Raw genomic sequence first — 23,896 nt, 5'->3', positions numbered from 1 at the left:
CTGGCTTTTTATGCTCGACATTGTGAAATTCACTCACGTTGCTAGGTAGAGCAGTAATTTCATTCTTGTCTGCATGGCAGTGTCGTTTTCCATTGTATAAACAGGACACAATTTATTTATCATTCTACCCTTGACAGAGTTGGCTGGTCCCCTCAAACTGCTCTTCAGTGTGGTGACGTGCCCTTACCCTAAATTAATACAGGAACTGGGACTCATTAGGGAACAGAAACAGCAGATTCACATTATCCATCTCATGCTTACTGGGCAGGGATATGGTTATTGAAATGGAAGTCCTCGTTTTCCCAACTCTTTAAAATTATTAGTTTTTCTTTTCTCTTTCCTTTTTTATTTTTAAATACAGAAAATATAGTTAAATTTGCATAAATTAAAATGTGTGGCTCCAAACCTGGGCAGAGATTTAAGTTATCAAAGGATAGGCGGCACTGAGTGCTAGATGAATTTAGATTTGGTCCCCCTGGCCAACTGTGAGTATACGCCTGCTAAGTTATGGGTGGCTTGTTTCTTTTAAACATTTCTATCTAAGCTTCTTAATCTTACACGAGACATACCCAGATATTAATACGGCAGCGTTGCTCAAACTAATCCATAGTTAGTTACCAAATCCTCCAACCCCCTCAACTGCACTTCCCCAAATCTGTCTGATTCAGTAGAAGGTGCAATCATCTACTCAGTTCAGTAATTTAAATAAACCTAGGAAGGACTCTTGATCACAACTCCTCTCAGTAGCCTGCCTACCCTGTACAATCAGATCCATCTACCCAGTCAGCTGTCTCCAACAAATGCTGCAAAGCTACGCGCTCCTCCGCAGCTCCACAGCTACCACTCTGCTCTACGCGGCCAGCATTTTCTCCCTGGACTAATGCAATCGTCTCCTGACCGGTCTCCCTACTTCCACACTCTTCCCTGTCCCCAATTCCCCCACCTGAACCTACCCTCCACCCACCACCCAGTGGCTTTTATTTTATTTTTTTTGGCCGCACCCAGCGGCTTGTGGGATCTTAATTCCCCAACCAGGGAGTGAACCTGCAGTGAAAGCGCAGAGTCCTAACCACTGGACTGCCAGGGAACTCCCCCCAGTGGCTTTTAAAAAACACAGATCAGGCCGTGACACACTTTTCCTCAAAGCCTCCTAATGGCTCAGTATGTGAAGGGACTCAAACCCATCACACTGACAGATGAACTCAGACTTCTTACACTGGTCCTCACAGCCCTCACACCCTCCCGCAGCAAGCGCTGGGCCCCCTGCTGGCCTCCTGGCCTTAGGACACACCACGCTCCTTCCCTCCTTCCCACCCAAGGTCTCTGTCCTGCCTGCTCGGTACTGGAAGCTCCCTGCTGACCCTCTAATCTTTATGTGACGGCTCCTGTTTTTGCTAATCAAACCTCAACCCCGACTGCCTCCTCACAGCAGCTTTCGTCGACTGCCCCATCTAAAGCAGTCGTCCCTGAGACACAAATCTGATGGCAGAGACACACATTAAATGTGCCCTTCTCCTAAACCTAGGAGTTTGAATTCTGGGCTTCTAAGAACAAACAGTGGGAAGGACACAATTGCCCTTTGAAAATTACAACATGAATGCCTCTCTGGAGGGACACCTGCCACATGGTAATGTAGTATTTTATTTACTCTATTAGTAACTACTATTTGATAACATTTATAATATTAATAGAACTTAATCTAAGAGAAGTTCAACTTACATTTTTCTTTCTTTTTTTTTAACATTTCAATACTGGATATTAATCAGAAAGACAGTCAAAATTACTACGGTCGAGATTCTTCCATCAAAAATTTGTAATAAATGTTTGGTATTAGTCTATGTACAATTCAGTTTTTGGTGTAAAGTTCTTTGGCTTTAAGAAAAAACATTTGGTTTACTTCACTAATAGGAATATCTCTTAATGCTGGGATGGCCTCTTCTTGGTATTTCTTCGGCTGTTGGTTTTTGGCATAGTTATCTGTAAGAAGAGGACAAAAGGCTCTGTTTACCCAAGCAATTTCTTCAACAATCTCTGTGGTTTGTGGAGACCCACCACATAGTTTACTAGCCTAATGTTTGGATAATGACAAATACCATGTTTAACATAATTAAAAGGCCCCTTAAATTCTCTCTTTAGAAGAAATGTCCCAATTACAATAAAAATCAGCCAAGTTACTTTTTGCATCCTCTAACTTGGGTAAGAAATTAATATTTCAGGGACCTCCCTAGTGGCGCTGTGGTAAGAATCCGCCTGTCAAAGCAGGGGACACGGGTTCGATCCCTGGTCCAGGAAGATCCCACATGCCGCAGAGCAACTAAGCCCACGCGCCACAACTACTGAGCCCATATGCTCTAGGGCCTGCGTGCCGCAACTACTGAGCCCGTGTGCTGCAACTACTGAAGCCCGCAAGCCTAGAGCCCGTGTTCCGCAACAAGAGAAGCCACTGCAATGAGAAGCCCCTGCACTGCAACAAAGAGTAGCCCCCGCTCGCCACAACTAGAGAAAGCCCACGTGCAGCAACAAAGACCCAATGCAGCCAAAAATAAATTTAAAAGAAATAATATTTCATTCAACTGTACAATGATGATTCAAGCCCCATTTGTACATTTCTCATAGGAACAGAATTATATCAACACCCCAATCATTTGGTACAATCATTCATGCAAACTTAACAATTTCCCCTCTTGGTACAAATTGTCTATTTGCTGTAATTCCAGCCAAGTATGCAGGGAAAACAGTAGGTTATCAGAAAAGCAATATCTAAAAGTTAAAAAATCATACCAGAACTTAAAAAATACTTTGCTTCCTAGAATCCAAGCAAGTTCAGGAATCTAATTTTTTTTTTTTTTTTTAATTTTGGTTATGCCACACGGCTTGTGGGATCTCAGTTCCCCAACCAGGAGACTGAACCCAGGCCATAGCAGTGAAAGCCGGGAATCCTAACCATCAGGCCATCAGGGAACTCCCAGGAATCTACTTTAATCTTTAGACTTGAAATAAAAGAACTTAACAACAACTACAGAAAACATGCCGTGGCTCTTCTATCCACTTAATTGCGGTCAGGTGTACACAGTGATCCTGAGGATACACACCCCCCAATTCCTCCTCCCAGACAAGGTCTGTATGGACCTCTTTGTCATCCCTTGATCAACACAGCTTGTTTAGGATAAAAGAAGTTTCTCTCAGGCAAAGTTGCCAAGGAACATATTACATACTTGTGGTTTTTATGGGAAAATATACCTGTTAACTAGTGTAATAAACAGCATATTCATGACAGCTTATTTGTGCCATGTGAACACTTCCTCTGGTATGATCGTATTTATTTCTCCCAGTTTTTTTTACTATGCTGATGTGCGTCAATTACTACAGCCTGTTCTTTGTTGCTTTTTCTTTTTTAAAAATATTTATTTATTTATTTATTTCGCTGTTCTGGGTCTTAGTTGCAGCATGTGGGATCTTTTCAGTTATGGCATGTGGGTTCCTTTAGTGGCAGCATGCAGGTTCTTAATTGTGGCATGCGGGATCTAGTTCCCTGACCAGGGATTGAACCTGGGCCCCCTGCACTGGGAGTGCGGAGCCTTTTTTTTTTTTTAATGATCTAGGTTTATTTTTTTTTATTATTATTTTTTGGGCTGTGTTGGGTCTTCATTGCTGCATGCGGGCTTTCTCTAATTGTGGTGAGCAGGGGCTACTCTTTGTTGCGGTGCACAGGCTTCTCATTGCAGTGGCTTCTCTTGTTGTGGAGCACGGGCTCTAGGTGCATGGGCTTCAGTAGTCACAGCATGTGGGCTCAGTAGTTGCGGCACATGGGCCCCAGAGCACGTGGGCTTCAGTAGTTGCTGCACGTGGGGTCAGTAGTCGTGGCCCTTGGGCTCTAGAGTGCAGGCTCAGTAGCTGTGGTGCACAGGCTTAGTTGCTCCACAGCATGTGGGATCTTCCCGGACCAGGGATCGAACCCGTGTCCCCTGCATTGGCAGAAGGATTCTTAACCACTGCGCCACTGGGGAAGTCCCGGGAGCGCAGAGTCTTAACTACGGGACCACCAGGGAAGTCCCTGCTTTTCTTGACAAAAGTGTCAATACCCGACTCCTCCAACCCCCGGCACTTTCCTTTGATATAAATTTACCTGTGATTGTATGAATGGAGTTGAGTGGAGAGGTACTCATCATGTTTATCCCGAATAAGAGCACATAACCAATCACTGCAGTAATGAGGAGGTACACAGGCAGTGCAACTGCCCAGTATCTGCAGAAAAGAATATTAAAGTAGGTAACAGACTTCCTAAAAAGTTGCAGTTCTCTACAGTTCATCACCAAGTTAATACACTTTTAAACTTAATTTTAGCTTTGACCGAAATAATACATGTACCTAAAAGGCAGTCCAATAGTTCTACTGGCCTACAGTGAAGCTGCTATCCTGTACGCCTGTTTGAGCCCTGGTGTCTTTCTTCCCAGCAGGGAACACTTTCAGCACCTAAGCTGTTTCTTCTGGTGTTTACCTCCACCTTCCTACACAACATACTCCTATTACTATTTCTTGACTTTTTAAACTTCAGACATTTTCTCTGAACATCCTAATATGGAGATAAAGATGTATATATAAATAATGTTTGAAACTGAGCACTGTAACGTATTATTATTATGTCTTCTTGTACAATTTTTTTTTTCCTGGAAATTAATTACTACTTTTTGTCTGTTTGCTTGGTTTCCCATGTACCTATCAATACTCAGTCCTCAAATTCTCTGATAGAATCTAGTATGCCTCTTAATACAGTTAAACACATCAAATGCTCTACCTCACATGTTTTATTGGGTGCCTTATTTAATAATTTCTTCCCTACTGTTTTCTCTTTCTGGAACTTCTAAGAGCTTTTTTGCTGTTATACTTTCCTCATCTTTTCTTTATTTTCTATTTTGTTATACTCTGTCCTACTTTCTGGAGATTACTTTTGGTGTTTCTTCTAAACCTTCAATTAAAATGTTAATTTTGGCTACCATATTTATAATTTCCAAATGCAGTCATTCTCTGAACATTCCCTATTTTATAGCATCCTGTTGTTTCATAGTTATAATCTTTTTTTATCTCTGAGGATTTTATTTTAAAGTTTTCTTCTGCTCTTTGCATTGTCTCCATTTTCTTCAAGTTTCTTTTCTCTTTTCTTTTTTTGCTTTTTTCTCTTGTATTTCATTTTAGAGGCTTTCTTTTAATGTCTGATAAGTTGCCCATTCATATTTAAAGATGAAGTACTGGGAAGGCAGGGAGGCGGCTGGAGAGACATATAAAAGTAAAAATAAAGATGAACTACTAACAAGCTAATTGGAAGCACTGTGCATATGTGGGCTGGGATGGCCAACTGGAGACCCACACTATGGGAAACCTGGCCATTCCATTGGAGGATCTCTAATTATCAGAAATTAAAGACCCTTTCTCTTGAGCTGGTCAACTTCTTCAGGGAGGACCCTCCTATCTTGCTGGGAGGAGGCGGGTGGTATAAGCCTGCCAACCACAAGCCTGAGAGCCTAGTGAGGAAAGGTGCTTGGGAGGAATCTCACTATTCAGCAACGCAGATTTTCACTGATCCCTGTTTTCAGTAACGTGCCTAGTTAGACCTAGTGTCCCCCCAGACTAGAGACTCTCACTCAGCCTTTCCAGAGCATAAACCTCCTGTCTTCTGCAGGGGAGGGTTGGTCTCCAGCTTTAAGGGCTGAGGAGGGGGATTTGAGGGTTGAATGCTCTTTAAACACTGTTTTCAGCCCAACCCAGAAATACCATGTTAAAGAGGTACCCGTACCTCCAATGTCTGGGCCTCTCTGTGTTGTGGGCACAGAGGCTCTGGCTGGCTTCCCTGCTTTAGCAATGTGGGAAAGTGGAAATTCAGTTAGTCACCTCTCACCTATCTGCAATCCACTTCCCAAGATTTTACTGATACACCTCCACTATCCCGTTATTTGCTCCTGTGGGTTTATAGCTTAACAATTATTTTTTTCTATGGGCTTATTTTAACAAGATTTTGGGAGGAAGTAGGGATAAAGATGTGCATTTAGTCCACCATCTTTAAATAGAAGCGTATCAATAATCGTCTTTAAAAAGCTTTAAATTTCTATATGGCTATTTATGGATCTTAAAAGAATAAATATAAGATTTGTATAAGTCTTAAGAAAAAACCTGATCCTTCAAAACAGCATTGATATACTCTTACTTTATTTAAGAAATACATTGAACTTACTTTTGAGGCCAATAGGTTAAGCCTAAGGAGTTTAGCCAAGACTCAGGAATAAAAGCCCACACAAGATACAGTACTGCAGAAGAGGGGAAAAAAAAGGGAAAAAGGTCAGTAAGGCACGCATCCAATCTATCAAGGTTCAGATAAAACAACTAGAGAGAAGCTGGCGCGCTGCAACGAAAGAGCCCACGTGCCACAACTAAGACCCGACGCAGCCAAAAATAAATTAAAAAATAACAAAACCAAACCATAAAATTTATGATCTTAACGATTTTAAGTGTAATGTTCAGTAGTGTCAGGTATATTTGTATTGCTGTGAAACAGGTTTCTAGAACTATTTCATCCTGTGAGTCTGAAACTCTATACCCATTAAACAACTCTTCTTAGTTATTTTAAAAAACATGTCTTAACTTCCACTACTCACACTGTACTTTAAGCAATTTAAGGGCAGAAATCATGCCTTAGTAATTGTTGTAATCCTTATAGCACCTAGCAATTTGCTTTATACGTAGTCGGTGTTCAACACTTCATCCCCACAGGGTTGAAAGTGCAGACATTTAGGGGCATAAAGGTGAATTTATCTACCCTTGTTCTGATCCACAACATGCCTTATCCCCTAGAGCACAATCTTATTTCCCTCAATTCGGGTCTCTGTGGCACCCTTTACTGTTGTCCCTCTATTATAACAGCCAACCTCTGAGCACTCACTGCGGCTAAGCACACTTCTGAGCACTTTACATGCATCATTTCATTTAATCCTCAAAACAATCCTAGTAGGTATTAAGCCACTTTTACAGAGGAGGAACTGGAGTCTCAGACATGTTACATCCTCTGTCCAAGGTAAGTGGCAGAGAGAAATTTCAAGCCTGTCTCAGTGATGATGAAGGATTAACATTTTTCTCAACAAGTATGTATTACGGAATTCTCTATGTCAGGAGTGTGCGATACAATGGTGAACCCGAAAGAGATGGCCTCTGCCCTCTCCGAGCTTAAAATTGAGCAAGGAATAGAGAAGAATAAATTGGTGTTTTCAATACACTCTGATAAGTGCTAACGAGCGAGTAACAAAAGAGGATATCGGAACACATAAGAAGGCCCTCAGCCCACAGTGGCAGTGATGTGAATGGTTAGGAAAGATTTCCTGGAGAAGTCATTAAACTGGGGCCTAAAGGATGAATAGGGGGTTAGCCAGATGAAAATGCTGGGCTTGCAGACGATAGGAAGGAAGGAAATATGAGAAAACAGTGTTCCCAGCAACCACCACAGAGAGAGCGCTGGGGATCTGAAGAGAGAGCTGGTGTGGTAGATGGCAGAGGGAAAAGCTGGCAAGGAACTGGCGTGGAGCTTGAGTTTTCAAGATTAATGAAATACAAACAGCACTTCCCTGGTGGTGCAGTGGTTAAGAATCCGCCTGCCAATGCAGGGGACATGGGTTCGAGCCCTGGTCCAGGAAGATCTCACATACTGCGGAGCAACTAAGCCCCTGCGCCACAAGCCTGCGCTCTAGAGCCCGGGAGCCACAACTACTGAGCCTGCGTGTCACAACTACTGGAGCCCACGTGCCTAGAGCCCATGCTCTGCAACGAGAGAAGCCACCGCAGTGAGAAGCCCGCGCACGGAAGAGTAGCCCCCGCTCGCCGCAACTAGAGAAAGCCCACGTGTAGCAACAAAGACCCAATGCAGCCAAAAATAAATAAATAAATATATTAAAAAAAAAAGAAATACAAACAGTGGGGAAACAAATGTGAATTCATAAATGGAAATGATTTGCTTAGTTTAATTAAGTGAATGAATATGTACTGTACATCTGCCATATGCCAGGCAATATGAGAAGGTCGAGGCTATAAAGATAAATGAGACATGGTCTCTATTCTCACAAAGTCATGTGGGAGAGAGAAACGAGTCAAATGTAGTGGCAGGAACTTCCCAGGCACTACCTTACTGGACCCTCCCCAGACCCCTGAGGTGTGTGCTAGTAATCCTTACTCACAGGTGAAAAAAACTGAGGCTCAGGGAATGTAAATAACTTGCCCAAGGTCTCACAGCTAAACGTTACTGAGCGGGAATGAGAACCTGGGCTTACAGGCAGCGGCCAGAGCACTGGAAACGACATGAAGCGGAGGCGACATATTTGGGGGAACCCCAGGCAGTGTGGAGTGGCTCGGGCATCAAGTACGAGGCAGGGAGAAACCAGCCGGAAAACTGAACTGGTCCCAGATCATGGAAGACCTTGGGTGAGGAACATGGACTTTACGCTCTGGGCAAGGGGAACAACTGGATATTTTGTTGGTAACTTTACAGTTACAGCAGACTACCAAGAGGAATAACCATCCAGGCTTAGACGAGAGGTTTTCATCAGGGAAGTCCACGTCTGGATCTCAAGTGCGTCACTGTGACGGCTGCATGTAGGATGAACCTGTGGAAGAAGTGAGACCCCCGGCAGGCTCAGTGGCAGCAGCAGATGAATGAGTTGGCGGAGAAGGAAAAGTACAAGTGAAGACGACTCCCAGGTTTTCAGAGTGGGATCTAGTCATTCCAACCCTGAAGAAAGAGATACTGGAGCAGTCATTCTCCACACAGCGTCGAAAGATTTTCCAAAAAGACAAATCTGACCCTATCACTTGCCAGTTCAAATCCTTCGATGCCCTTAGAATAAAATCGAAAATCCTTCCTAGGGCTTGCAAGAACTTGAACGACCTGGCTCGGCCCGCCTCTCCAATGTCCAGCCCTCACGCACTATGCTCCAGCTCTGGACAGTGTCTCATTTCTGTGCTTCAAACAATCTTGCGGACGCAGGGTCACTGCAGTTACAGTGAGTGCTGTCTGCCTGGAACGATCTTCCTTTGGCTCTTCCAATGCAGATGGTTCCTTAGCCTGCTTTATGTCTTAGCTCAAATGTCACCTTAAGAGAGGCTTTCCCCAATCACTTGCTCTCCCAGCTGTGTCCCACCTACCACACCTTCATTACTCCCTGTCATTTCCCTTTATTTCCCTCAAAGCTATTACCACAATCTATAACTACTGTGATGGACGGAATATTTGTGTCCCCCCCCCCACCAAATTAATATGTTGAAACCCTAATCCGCAATGTGATGGATTTGGAGGTGGGGCCTTTGGAAGGCAGTTAGGTATAGATGAGGTCATGAAGGAGGGGTCTCCATCATGGGATTAGTGTCCTTTCTTTCTCTACTACATGAGGATACGAGGATACGGTAAGGAGGTGGTTGTCTGCAAACCGCAGGAGGGCCCTCACCAAGAACCCAGCCATGCTGGCATCCTGATCTTGCACTTCCCCGTCTCCAGAGCTGTGAGAAATAAATGTCGACTGGTTAAGCTACCCAGTCCACAGTACTTTGTTATAGCAGCCTGAACAGATTAAGACAGTTAGCTTTTTAAATCAGTAAATATTTCAATGTACAGAGAGACTCATGTAACCCCTGAGTACCCACCACCTAGTTTCATTATGACTGTTGGCTACTGGCCTCTGACCTCCTCTATCCTATTACTTTCTGCCTCACTGTCTCAGGTTTCAACCTTACTGACCTCCATCTGTTCCTTGAAACCACTGGCCTCCTCGGGCTTTTGCACTGGCTCTTCTCTGGGAGGCTCTTTCCCTGGATTGCCACATGGCTAACTCTCACTTTTCGTGTCTGTGCTTACAACTCATCCCTCAGTGAGGCACCACCTGACCGCTGTATTTAACGATGGCAACCTCCTCCCACTTCTATTCCTCCTTTCTGGCTTAATTTCTCCCCATGGCACACATTATCATCTGACATTCTGCATGTTTAATTATTTAATTTGTCCATTGGCAATCCCCCCCTAGCAGAATGAAAGCTGTGAAAGCAGGAAGTTGGGGGCTGTTTTGCTCTTCCCTTGCCTGTAATAGTGGCTGGCACATGGTAAGTACGCAAGAAAAATTTGCAGAATTAATTTCTGGTTGTGGGTACTATTGGATTTAAGTTTTAAAGTCATTGCTTTTATTTAAATACATAGTTTCTAACCCTTCAAATAACTCTATAGAACAGGGATTTACAAAAATGATGATGTTGATGATAACGATAACAGCAGCAGCTAACACTGAATAAATACAGGTATCCCCACTTTCCGAAAGCTCGCTTTAAGCCATTGCGCTTTTATGAAAGACCTACGTTAGCTAACTGTCTTCGGTAACCAAAGGAAATCTGAAGAGCATTTTTGCTTTTACTTAAAAAGCATTCAGTGTTTGTTTTGCAGGGAGCCGTGATACAGGCAGTGCCCACCCAGAGCAGGGAGAGTGTGGCATGTCTGGGCTCCTTCCCCAGAGCTACACTCAGCATCTCAGCATCAAACCGCCATAGCTCTGAACTGTGTCGGTGAACATCTTGATCTCAACCGAGTATCTTTATCAAATTGAGTGCATTATCTCAATTTATCTTGTGCATTGCTTAGCAAGATGTGCCCTAAGGTAATCGTTTCTTTGCTTTACGCCATTTCTGCTTACGAAAGGTTTCATAGGAATGGTCTCTACTTTTGGATTGTGGGAGAAACCTGTACTTATTGCTCCTATGCATTCTTTTAAGTGCTCTGCATACATTACGGCAAGTAATCTTCACAACAGACATAAGAGGTAGCATAGTGAAGTCAACCCAGCGTGCCTGGGTTCCAATTCCAGCTTTATCATTTACTGGCTGTGTGACCTTGAGCACATTACTTAAGCCCCGTGTGCCTCTGTATTCTCATCTGCAAAATGAGGACAGTAATGACAATATCTATCTCACAGGACTGTCTTATGCTTCATAAGCATTTGATAAACATCACCACCCTTTCACAGATGAAGAATCTGAAGAACCAAAGAAATTAACTAAACAGTCCTCCACAAAGCTAATCTGTGGAGGAGTCAGGATTTGAACTCAAGTCGTAACTTCTTCGCTCCATAGACTCCCCTGGCCAACAGCTTGGTTGGCTATACTGATGTAGTTAGGGTTCAGAAGCATTACCACTCCATCTTTCTGGTTTCCACAAAATTCTAAAAAGCTGTGGGCACCCACTTTTCCCCCTAATTCTCAAATCCTTTTGGGGAGAGACATGGGGCCCACTGTGTGACTCTGGGAATATCGTGTCTCAGTAAACATCAGTTTCCTTATCTGTAAAATGGGACCTTATGGGGACTGATTGAGACCCAGGATGTAAAGTGCAGCTGACTTCTATAACCTGATTGCTGTCCCTCCCACAGGCTGCACTGGGGCCACACCAGATTACTCATTTCCAAACCCCACAATGCCTTCCCACTTCTTCCTTCTTATTGGTGAAGACCAAGTTCCTGGGAGAAAGCTCACTCTGACTCTCAGGGTTTTTTGTTTTTTTTCGGCCACGCTGCTGTGTGGCTCACAGGATCTCAGTTCCCTGACCAGGAATGGAGCTCTGGCAGTGAGAGCACAGAGTCCGAACCACTGGACCCCCAGGGAATTCCCTGACTTTCCAATTTGATTTCTTGTCTCGACACTGGCTGCCCATGGTCCTTATCACACTGATAGAGAATTGTAGATTTACTCCTCTGTCTTGTCCACAAAACCATGACCTCCTTAAAGGCAGGGACCAAGTTGCATTCACTTTGCAATCTTGACTGGTGCTGCATTTTAAAGATCTGTTGAGATTAAATCTTTCAGGCTCATGTCTGGCATGTAGAACACTCTTAACAGACAAGAGTTCCCTCCAGGTTTTCTCGAAAAGAGACAAAGGTAGAAAGAATCACAGTTCCTGTGTACACATTCTACAAACAAATGCAGTAATTTCCTGTCCTTGAACACCAGAGAAAGGCCCTGGCCATCCATCAGGAAAGTACTTACTGAAGCCAAATTGGGAGCTTAAGAAAAGGACAAAGCCATAAATCGCTCTTTCTGGCAATGGCGACGGTGAATTTTCCACCATTTTCCCTGTGTCTTTAGATAATCTGTGGGAAAGAAACACAATCATCTGTCAGTGACTCACACCACTGGTCTATTATAACCTCATCGCTTTGCTATGGGCACAGCCTCTCCGCAGTTTTTTTCCCAGCCTAAACCACTGCCAACGGGCAACCTGCACACAGACCTCTAACGCACACCTGCTTGCACACGTGCACACAAGCACCCATACCTCGCCTGTAGGCGCAACCAGCCCCCAAACCTCACATGCACACGCACACAAGCACACGCGCCACAGCGCGCACCTCCCGCAGTGTAAGGTGGGGGGAGGCAAGGAGGGAGCAGGGGAGGGACTGACGCCACTCCAGCTCTGCAGGTTTCGCCTCCGTGCGAAAAGGGAAGGGCAAGCAGGGACAGAAGGCCCGTGCGGCCTCCTCAGGCCTGGGCCTCGGCGCCCGGGACCCGGACCTGCCCCCTCGTGGAGTCTGTTTCTCATTCGAGCCCGGGGACTGGGGTTGGCCCTCGACCTTGGGTCTTCCATGCGCCCACTCCGGCCGCTCCCCACAGTTCGGCCACCTCCGTGCCGAGTCCTCTGCGCAGGCGCGGATCAGGGACCCGCAGGGGGGCGAGAGAAGGAAAACAGAGAAAGGCCGAGTCGCCAAGGCAACCCCTGCCCGGGCGCAGGCGCACTGCGACCCTCGTCCGACAGGAACGCGCGAGGGCGGGGGCGGGAGGGATCGGTCAGCTCTCCGCCGCTGGGGGCGGGGCTGCACGACGGCGCAAGTGCATTGCGGCCCACGTGACGCGTCTGCCGCCTGCGCCGCCGGCCGCTCCTGCCCGCCCGCTGGCTGACGTGGAGGGCCTGAGGCGGCGGCGGCGGCGGCGGCGGCCCGCGTCCAAGGCTCGCGGGCTGCGGGCCCCGGTGAGTGCACACCTGGCGCGCGGCAGGGCTTCCGGATGTGTCACCTTGTCGCGCTGCAGCCGAGATGCCCGGGGAGAGGGGCCCTCCACACCCCCTCCGTGGGTGTGTGGTGAGTGTGGGTGTGTGCGCGTCGCCCCGCGTCGTTGGCCGTGGCGCCCGCGGTGTGTGTGCGCGGGTTGGGTGCCGGTGCAGAGCGGGAGTGTGTGGTCGCTTTTGTCGGCCTCAGTGGGTGTGTTTCCTTTGTCTGGTGTCCTCCTTCTTTAAGTGGGGCCCCCTCCGGGCTTCTGTGCGAAGGTGGGAGAAGCCCCTTTGTGTGCGCATCCCCCGGCCGCACGCGCACTCTCGCCCCAGTCGGTGCGCGGGTGACACCTTCGCTAGGCGGAGGGTCCGCCGGCCTGAGCGCGGGTGGGCACGGCCCCGTGTGTCCCCTCCCGGCTCCTTTGTGTCCGCGCTGGTTCTAACCGGCGACGGCGTGGGCACCCCGGCGGTGTGGGAGCCCCCGTTTGTGTCACTGCCTCTCTCCGGGAGTGCGCGTCCTCCGCGCGCGTGGCCGCGCCTCCTGTAGTCGAGACCCCCGCCTGCAGCATCGTCCGCCCGGCGGTGCGTTCTCGCGTGTCCCCGCGCGCGCGTTGCGCCTGGGTCCTGTCGAGTGCGTGATCAGGTCGTCGTTCGCGAGTGTTCGTGAACGTTCTTGCGCGCCCCTCCTCTGTCTTGTGTTCCCTACACCTGCGCCACCTGTTTTCGTGAGAATGGCTGCCGAGCGCGGGGAGGGGACGGGGAGGGAGAAATCAGTTCAGTGCTCCCCCGTCCCCTGCGCCTCTTCGGAGCATCCTTCCTCCCCCAGCGCTAATGGGAAGGGGGGACAGCAGCGGGTCTGGCCAGCTGCGCCGTAATATTTACGATGTCAGGTGTGGCCGGTCGAGCCAGCCTGTTTTGGGGACGGAATAAGGGGGCCAAGGGCCAAAAATGGAGTCAAGGCATAGGTGAATGTTGGTTGATACCAGTGTGGCGTACTATTTTCAGAGGCGCCCTACACGCCCAAAGACCTTCGATTGCAGACTCCTTCCAAAATAATATGTACACGACACCTGGGCAAATACCTTTTAGCCGATCCTGGGCGTTCTTGATAATACTTAACGGTTCATATAGTGGTTTATGGCGTTCACGTCAATTAACTCTCTTGATTCTACCTGGCGTCATGGCGAGGGAAACAAGGTAGACATCTTACAGGTTTTACTCCCGCCTTGGGAGCAGTTTCCTCATAATTACAGCTCTAGCTAGGACATTCTGTATTGCAGGAAATTTGCTATTTATCCTGTTAGAGACCCATTACCCATTAGAGACCCAGCTACTCCTCTTGCTCAAAGGTTCGTGCTCTGCGCTCAAGGGCTGCGTTTCGGTGTCTGTTTCTCGTTGTTCATTTGCTCAATTTTCTTACTCTAGCCTAATTTTCCGGTTTTTTCTTTTTTTTTTTACTTTCTGGAAGATTTCACACATAAAATACAGAGGGGTATCTAACCAATCCATGATTAAGATTTACAGATGTAATTATTTTGCCGAATTTACTTCAGATCCTCTTTTTAATTTAAAAGAACTAAAATTGCAAAATATGGAGGTGCTCTCAGTTCCTGCCCCTCCTTCCGTAGAGGTTGTCACCGGGTTTAGGTTTGTGTATATCATTCCCTTGCATATTTTATACTTTGATCACGGTGGATCCATAAACAATATATAGTGTTGTGTGTTTTAAACTTTAATGGTATTAAACAATGTGTCTTTTTGCAACTTGCGTTTTTCGATCAGCATCACATTTTAGACTTACATATGAATAAATTGGATAATTGTGTTTGGTTCATTCATTTTAATTGCTGGTATAGAATTCCATTGTATGAATATACCATAATTTACTTATCCTTTTACCTGTTGATGGGCTTTGTTTCTGGTTTTTGACTCTAAAAAAACAATCCTGCAATAAACATCTTTGTACTTGTCTGCTTTGTGCACACGTTTGGAAGTTTCTCGAGAAAATACACCTAGTAGTGGATTTGCTCTATACTAGGAAATATGCATCTTCAACGTAACTAAATATCACAGAAGCTCTCAAAGTGGTTGCACTAATTTTCACTCTCACTGGTATTGAGTGAGGACACCCATTTGTCACACCCTTGCTAACACTGTATGTTACCTGACTTTTACATTTTTGCCTTCTCTTTACTGACCAGCTTTCTTATAACTTTAGCTTGCAGCTAAATTTGCTTGCACCCACCTTGGCTTCTGCTCTAGCCCTGTGTCAGCCTATGGGTTCATCTCTCACAGTTAACTGGCTCAGTCTTTATTTCATTTGGTTCTCATAAGATTAATTCCAGTAAACATTTATTTTGTACCTAATGTATCAGTTCCAATGGTTGATGTAAGATAATTCCATGGTATGTTAGATGTACCTCTCTAATAGCAGGTGAGGTGATTTAATTAAATACTTTTTTGCATATGATGAACGGTTTTTTAAAAATCTTCTTTCCTCTAATGTATTATTTGATACCTTCAAAATATGTAACATATACGCAAGTTGTGAAGCAAAACAATAAAATGAACACCTATCAACCCACCACTCAATCCAAGAATCAAAATGATCAATCCAGGAATCAAAATGACCAATATTGAATGTGCTCACCTCCAGAGTGACTACTATCCTAAATTGTGTGTGTCATTCCTTGTTTTTTTAAAAATAATTTTATCAGATATGTATACATCCCTCAACAATGTATTGTGTGGTTTCTATTGTTTTTGAATTTAAAAAAAGGAATACTGGATACAGCTTTCTGGGTCTTGCTTATTTCACTCAATGTTATGTTTCTAAGAGTCACTGATATTCAGTATAGATATGCCATTAATTTTCACAGCTGTGTAATATTCTGTGGGTGAATATAACACAGTGTATGTGTTCTTCTGTTGATGAACATTTTGCTTGTTTCTAGGTTTTGCTATTTTGAAGATTCTTGTACATATCTTCTGGTACATAGTTGCAAGAATTTCTCTACTTTTCACACTGGGGTATATGACCTCTGGGGAAGTAAGATTTTCTGAGGAGTACTTGGGCACAGGTAATATTAATGAATCAATTTGTGATCATTAAATTCCATGTGTACCCTTTCGTAAAACTGGTAATGCCGAAGCCTGTGACAGAAACTTCCTCCTGGTTCTACTTTCCCACCTTCCCTCTCACAGTAGCACTTCTGCCTTAAATTAGGAATGCATAGCGCTCACCCATATGGAATCTTACCAGGGTAGTGTCCCAGTTGAAAAACTCTCCATGGAAAACAAAAGGCTAATCTAAAATACATGCAGCTATAGTGTTAGGAAACACCTCTTTTAATCCAGACACTTCCCATCTCCTCAAGAGCTGCATTTCCAATAAAATGTAACTTTTATGTTTAATTATCATTATATATACTAGTTATTTTTTGATCAACTTTATGCTGTAATAATTATGACATTTTAAACCAATGATATGTCAGTTTTAAAATGTCACTGTGATACTCCAGAAATTCATCCTTTGCAATTTTTAAACTTGGGGCTGAAATTTTTTAGATGTCATTTTAAAGTGTGAAGAATATGTAATTTTTAAAGCGTTGTGGTTTGTGAGTAAAAAAATATCGGAATACCACTATGGTAAGCTATTTGCTAGAAGTGGAATTGCTGGGTTATGGGGTGTGAATGTTCAACTTTACAAAATGATACCAAATTGTTTTCTGAAGTGGTTGTACCAGCTTATACTTTGGCAAGCAGTTTTGTCAATTTATATACTTTGATTAGCAGTGTGTAAGAGTTATAGTTGATCTATATTCTCTGCAACACTTATTACTTTTAGACTTCTTAATATTTATCAATCAGATGGGTATGAAATGATGTGCATTGTGGTTTTAATTTGTATTTCTTGATTGTTAATGAGTTTGAGCATCTTTTCATTTGTCTGTGAACCATCTGTCCTTTTTGTTCACAAAAAAATACCTCGTCATATCTTTTACCCATTTTTCTGTTGGGGTGTCTTTTAAAACAAACTGGTAACACCGATCCTTTATTGAGTATACATGTTGTAAATTTCTTCTAGTTCATGGTCTGTCTTTTTGCACTTCATGGTGTATTTTGCTGAACAGAAGTTCTTAATTTTAATGTAATCTAATTGGAAACTTTCCTTGCCCTGGGATTATAAAGTCATTCTCTTGTGTTTCTCTTTAGAAGTTTTTAAATGACGCCTTTCACATTTAAGTTCATAATCCATCTGGTACTGATTTTTGTATATGGTGTGAGGTAATGATCCACATTCATTTTTTCCCCCCATGTGGCTACAATTGACCTCACTCCGTGTATTGAATTGGCCCTCTGTTCACTAGTGATCTGCTGAACAACAACAAAAAGTTTGGTAGCATTTATCTGTGAGATCATTTGGATCTAATTTTTTGTGTGTAGAGGACTGTAAATTGTTGATAATTAGCAATTGAATAGTAATAGGACTTCAGGTTTTCCATTTCTTTTAGTCAGTTTTGGTAAATTTTATTTATTTATTTATTTTTTGCGGTACGCGGGCCTCTCACTGCTGTGGCCTCTCCCGTTGCGGAGCACAGGCTCCGGACGCGCAGGCTCAGTGGCCATGGCTCACGGGCCCAGCCGCTCCGCGGCATGTGGAATCTTCCCGGACTGGGGCATGAACCCGCGTCCCCTGCATCGGCAGGCGGACTCTCAACCACTGTGCCACCAGGGAAGCCCTATTTATTTACTTTTAAAAATTTATTGGCATCAGGTTCATGGTATTGTCTTAATTCTCTTTAATCTCTTTTAGTTGTAGTTATGTTCCTTTTTCTCATTTTGAATATTATTTGTGTGCGACTTTTATTTTTTAAATTTTGCCAGAAGTTTGTCTATTTTATTAATCTTGCCATGGGATGAATTTTTGGCCTCATTTGTTCTATTATATTTTTGTTTTTTAGTTCATTGATTTGTGTCTCCTTTATGATTTCCTTCCTTTTCCTTCTTTGAGTTTATTGTTTATTATTTTTCTAACTTAAATTGCATGATTAACTTACTAATTTTCAGTCATTCCTGTTTCCTACTACAAGCATGTAAAGCTATACGCTTCCTCACAGTTCATTTTTGCTTTATGTAACATGGTTTAATTTATGGTATTTTCATTAACTTTTAAATTTAAGTATTATTAAAATTCTTATTTTGATTTCTTCTCTGACTTACGTGTTTTAATGTTTTCTTTAAAATATGCTTTAAAATTTCCAAATGTTTCTTCATTAACATTTTTCCTTTTCGTTCATTTCTTAATTGTGTTGTCAGAGAATGTATTGTATATTTTATCTTTCTAAAAACATTTGTTTGCCCTTGCTTTATGGCCTTGTACATAGGGAATTGTGATAACTATTCTGTGTGTACTTGTGAAGAGTATGTATTCTCTAGTTGTTATGTATGTGTTAGATCAGGCTTGTAAATTGTGTTGTTCAGACTGTCTATATTAATTTTCAGTTGTTTGACCTATCATGAGAGAGATGTAGTCTTCCACTGTTACCTTCTAACAGACTTCCTGTAGTTCTAACAGTTTTTCTTTTTATGTATTTTGAGACTATTTGATTAGATACATGCAAGCTAAACATTGTTTTCCTAGTGGGTTGAACCTTTTCTGTTATGTTGTGGTTCTCTCCATGCTTAATTTTGATTTTTGTCTTAGGGTCTGTTTGGTCTATCCCACCTTTCTTTTGGTGGTAATTTACCTGGAATAACCTTTTTCTTCATTTTCATGTCACTTTTCTTATGTCCTTAGATTTTTAGGTATCTCTTATGAAGAATATATTACTAGATTTTTCTTTTAATCCAGTTAGGTAATTTATGATTTTTAATTGGTACTTTTAGAAGTTAGTTCAGGTCTCTTGGTGGTCAACTCATTTTTTTATCTAAAATTATTTTTATTTTACCCTTGTTCTTGAGGATAATTTTGATGGGTATACAGTTCTAGGTTGATGCTTTATTTTCTGCTTATATGGTAAATATATTATTCTACATGCAAAGTTGTCTGCTGCCAGTTTTATTTATGATAATTTGAAGAAAATATTATTTTTCTTCTGGCTGCATTGGATTTTCTGTCTTTGGTTTACATCTTCACTTCTAAGTCTAGATGATTATTACTTTTTATTTATCCTATTTTGGATACATGTGTTTCCTGATTCGGAATTTTGTCTTCATGAGGTCTAGCAGATTCTGAGCCTTGTGTCCTTTAAATACTTTCTCTCTGATTTTATCTATTTTCTCCTTCCGGAAATTTAACTGGATATATATGTATTAGACTGTTTCCAGATCACTTTTCATCTTTCACATTTTTCATTTCCTTGTATCTTTGCCAGCACTTAAATTGCTGGGTAATTTCATCAGGCATATGTTCTTGTTCGTCAGTTTTCTCTTCACCTGTGCCTGATCATCTGTTTGACCCATGTGTTTTATTTTCCTTTACTTTCAACAATTATATTTCTAGTTTCTTAAAGTATCACTCGGTTCTTTTTTAGCTGTACCCAGTCATTTTTTTTAGTCTCATGTTGCTTGCTCATTTTTTTGAATCTGTATTCTGTAGACTGGCAGTCCCAATGTTTGATGTCCTCAGGGGTCTAAATTTATTGCTTGTTTTTTCTGTTGCCTTTCTTATGGTGGATTGTTACCTCCTGTGCTTAGAGATTTTCAGTGATGAACTCTTGATTGATTGATCTTTCTCTGTGGGGATTTTGAGAGTCTGATTTGGGGGTACTTTCCTTCTGATAGGATTTGTGTTAGCTTTGGCTGGGAGCTTTACGTGGGACCAGCCTTTCAGTTTTCTCACTTTGCTTCTGGCCCATGATCCCACTATTGCTCTTGGCATTATGATTTATCATTGTTGACTGTCAGGTTTAGTTTCTAGCTAGAGGTTTGTTGCTTTGGGGGGGAAAGGGTGGTTTTAAATGTTGGCTATTTCTATGAGCTCAGCAAAATTTTAAAAATCTAGCATCCACTTTGTTTTGCAGTCATGGAGTGCCCCATTAGTTCATCATCATTGATGGGCTCAGAAGTCCTTTACATTAGTATTTAATTTTTGTAGTATATTCATTTTAGTATGTGTTAGGAAAAAAAATTCTGTCCTACCAAACTTAAGATTTCTTGGTGGTAACAAACTTTCCATTAAAACAAGTTTACGTCTAAGTTAAAATTTGAGTTAGTCTAAATAAAAATATTAAATAGGTAACAGTACAGTTGACAAGTGGGTTTGGCAAAGTTTTCTACTTTGGGGTATGCAAATTAAAAATTTGGGAAGCACTGAGATACGGAATCAAGATGAGTAGGGCACAGTGTGTCCTCTGGACATAGTGAACCTACAGAGAGAAACCTGTAATGACCAAACAGTATAAAAATTGCTGTCAAAAAGATATGAGCAGGGTGCTCGGGGCTTACAGAGAAGCGGTGCAAAAATAAACTTGGTGGTAGTGAGAAGTTCAGGAAATGCTTCCTGGAATCGAGTGTTAAGGATTGGTAGGCATTGTGGTTGCAGAATAAGGTTTGTTTAGAAGTGCCAGGCAGCTGAGTATGACTGGCTTCTATGTTGCATGTCATGGAGTGACTAGAGAAATGCAGGAACAGGATCACAAAAGGCCTTCTGTGCTATAGTAAGGAGTTTGGACTTTATCCTGAAGATGATGAGAAGCTTCTCAATTATTTTAAGCAGTGAAGTGTTATGATCGGAGTTTTAGGGGATGCCAAGATTGAAGGCAAGTCACCAGTTAGGAGACTGCTTGTTTAAGTAGTTCAGAGGAGAAAAGGTGGAGCTGCAACCAAGGCATTGGCAGTGGGCACGAAGAGGTGTATGTGTGCTAATTTTGGACTCCTTAGAGGAGTCGAAAGGACAGGACTTCATGGTCAGGTTGGTTAGGAATGTTGAAGGAGACTGGGGGAGTGTAGACTGACCTCCAGATTTCTGGTTTGGGTAACCAGGTGGCATGTAGAGCAATTAACTGGTAACATACAGAAAGAGGAAAGAACTTGGTTTCATTTGTTCTTGAGGAAAAAGATAAGTTTGTTTTTGAACTTACTGAATCTGAGAGGCTTGCGGGACATCTTGGTTAAGACCCAGTAGCAGTCGATAGGGAGGATCTAGAAGTCATGAGATGCAACCCAGCCTGGAGAGATTTGAGAGTCTTCAGCATTTGGACATGTCAGCTGTGGTTTGCTACAGTGAGTATGAAGTAATTTAAAGTAGTACACAGATAAAAAAATAGGAATTTAACGTGTCTGAAAAACGTAAGCTGTATTTCAAACCTATAATATCATGGATATTATCACTTAGACCAAGTGAGCCCCAAAAGAAGAGAATATTAAGTAAATAAAACACATGGGATCTGTGGAAATGGCAAAAATTATGGTGAAGCTATGCAAATGATGGAAGTTCAGAAAGTGCTGTTTTAAGGCATGGGTATGGTGGATAAGGTCACCCAAGGAGAGAGTAAGCGTGAGAAGAAAAGAGAGTTGACATTTGGGTGGCGGGGAATGGAAAAGAAGAGCCATGGAGACTGAGGAAGAGCAGCCAGAAGAATAGGAGGAGAACCAGGAGAAGATGGTCTTTGGAGCCCAAATGAAGAGTTCTGAGAAGGAGGAAGTGGTCAACAGCGTCAAGTAAGTCTTAAGCTGAAAAGTGCTCTTTGGAATTAGCAATTAAGGGAGACCATTTAGTTAGAGGCATCCAAATAGCGGATTAAAAAAACATTCATCTAATATGTTAATGATAGCTGATATTTGTAACGTTTCCTATACACTGTGTGCTATTAAAAGCACTTTAAATGTGTTAATGGATTAATCAGATAGGTAGGATTGCTGTCCTCATTTGATTAAGTGAGGAAACTGAAGCCTACAGAGGTTAAGTAACTTGTCCAAGATCACACACTCAGGAAATAGAGCCAGGATTCAAGCCCAGGCAGTCTGGTTCCAGAGTCTATGCTCTTAACCACTATGCCGCATCGCCTCTCTGGTTAAAACAAAACAGAAAATAAAAATAACACCAATGTCGTAATTACGGTGCAGTTGGTGTAGGGCATGGTATCAGTGAGATATGCCAGGCTGTGACTGACCAGCATGGTGTCACAGTGGCTCAGTCTGCCAGGTATGAGCATGTTAATTGTATTGTAACTGATGCCATGATGGTGATGTGTGGGCTGTGACAGACCGTTCTTGGCTCTTTCTGTATGTATATACAAAAAACATTTGCAAGACAAATGAGTTTAAAAGTGTATATATTTCCCAGAATAGCATATGTCCCATATTATGTGCCATACTTTGGGTGCTAAAATGTCTTCATATTTTTTCCAGTCATCGTTTACTTTTGGAGTTAAATTCTCTAAACTCTGGAAGTATTGTTCATCCAGGACAGGTCAGGTTCCGGACATTGTAGATATCCAGTCTACTGGAAAAGGTTGCCAACGGCTTTATTGAAGCAGCTTCCCTTAAATGGTGGAAGTGGAAACCCTATATTAGGAAAGTGAAAATAAACGAGAATGGAGGATTTGAATGGCAGAAAAGGAAGAATTCTTGATGAGGTTGAAGAATGTGGTAGGAGATAGGGGAGACGTAAGTCGTAATGATTCCTGGGTGTGGTTGGAGAGGAGCTAATCAGAGTTAAAGATTTAAAAACTGGTTTAGACCTGGGCAGTGGTCCAAGGTGTGGCCTTGTGAAGGAAGAGCCTAGGTGAGTGGGCCGCAGATTTCATTTTAGTTGAGAAGGTGGTTGCACTGTAAGGCTAGAGTCCTGAAGGGTTGTCCACGTGGACGTTGGTGTGGCTGGAATGATGATTGGAGGAAAGAGGCGAACACTGTGAACTAGGTGCCTGTGTTCTTAAACATGACAACAGCCAGGAGGCAGCTAGACGGCAGTGACAACGAAACGTAGATCCAGTGAAATACAGTGTTTGAGAGGAAACTGTGGAATCAGAAGACCTAGGTTTGAATCCTGCCTAGCTTGGTGACCTTGAGCAGATTACTTAGTTTTGCTATGCATGTTTTCCATCTGTACAGTGACTGTGATAATAATTGGGCCTGCAAAGAATTGCTGTGAGGATCAGTGAGATGGTACGTGTAAAACGCCTGGTACAACATAGGACAAATGGTACCGGCAGTTTGCTAGGAAGGTGGTCATTGGTCTTCACTTCTGATATTGTGAGGTTGTTGTACAGCAAATTGGGCATAAGAGGAAGGATTACTTAAGGAAACAGATGTGTTTTCCAAGGACTCATGGTGGTCTTGCTTGGGAAAAAAGAAACTTGGTTTATCATAACAGTAGTGGGATAATAGTGATGAAGTGAACAGGTATAAAAAACGGTGTTAATGGTGGTGCTGGTGATGATAGGAAAAGAAAGCCACTACTTGGGCAAGAGTTACAAGTAATAAAATGCTGCATTTTCCAGTGATATTTAGGTTTTGTAGCTATTCACTGATAGCTATACATTTTTGTTATTGAACTTTCTTCAGGGGACTTACACTTTAGTCTGAAACTCTAGCCCTAATTCCCCGTCCCCCCACTGAAGTACTTGTTTTAAGAGCATGGTCGCTGATAATGTAAGGGGCGTTGCCGTGCTGCTGTAGCTGTTGTGAGAGCGTTAGGAGCAGCGATTGCTGGGAGGATGGCAGGTCTGGATGCGGCTGTGAGGGGTTAGGAGGCTACGTACTCTCCCTGTACCACTTCAGCTCTGCCCCTTTGCCCGAGACAGACACACACACTGAGGCATGGATAGGAGAATATGAACAGCTGAGAGGAAACCGTTTTCTCAGTGCAGTCAGGGTTTAGTTCCAGCCAGGAGGTTGAGAATG

General features: G+C 43.0%; 2 protein-coding genes across 5 annotated transcripts in view; one reads left to right on the top strand and one right to left on the bottom strand.

Annotated features, from left to right (window-relative positions):
• Positions 1 to 1,618: 1,618 nt before the first annotated feature.
• Positions 1,619 to 12,817, bottom strand: PIGP (phosphatidylinositol glycan anchor biosynthesis class P). 2 transcript variants are annotated; one of them, XM_030880887.3, is made up of 5 exons: positions 12,636 to 12,817; positions 12,052 to 12,155; positions 6,227 to 6,299; positions 4,127 to 4,245; positions 1,619 to 1,977 (listed from the first exon to the last, which is right to left on the bottom strand). In XM_030880887.3, exons 1-5 carry the CDS (start codon positions 12,647 to 12,649, stop codon positions 1,847 to 1,849), a joined length of 441 nt encoding a protein of 146 aa, XP_030736747.1. In that variant the 5' UTR covers positions 12,650 to 12,817; the 3' UTR covers positions 1,619 to 1,846. The 2 variants fall into 2 exon arrangements, with proteins under 2 accessions (XP_030736747.1, XP_060153788.1); XM_060297805.2 differs by lacking the exon at positions 12,636 to 12,817 and adding an exon at positions 12,414 to 12,553.
• Positions 12,818 to 12,924: 107 nt separating this feature from the next.
• The window catches only part of TTC3 (tetratricopeptide repeat domain 3), a 141,224-nt gene continuing 130,252 nt past the window's right edge, over positions 12,925 to 23,896 (top strand). The window contains exon 1 of one of the 3 annotated variants that reach the window (XM_030880884.2): positions 12,925 to 13,030. Coding sequence is in view for 1 of the 3 variants with exons in the window: in XM_060297804.1 (XP_060153787.1) it covers positions 13,095 to 13,149 (55 nt within the window). In the remaining 2 variants the exon portion in view is untranslated. Of the gene's footprint in view, positions 13,150 to 23,896 lie in introns of all 3 variants that reach the window. The other 2 variants (XM_030880883.2, XM_060297804.1) reach the window with 2 other exon arrangements.

Source organism: Globicephala melas, chromosome 4 (genome assembly GCF_963455315.2).
Source record: "Globicephala melas chromosome 4, mGloMel1.2, whole genome shotgun sequence".
NCBI classification, from domain to species: domain Eukaryota; kingdom Metazoa; phylum Chordata; class Mammalia; order Artiodactyla; family Delphinidae; genus Globicephala; species Globicephala melas.
This window is presented reverse-complemented; position numbering and strand designations above follow the sequence as displayed.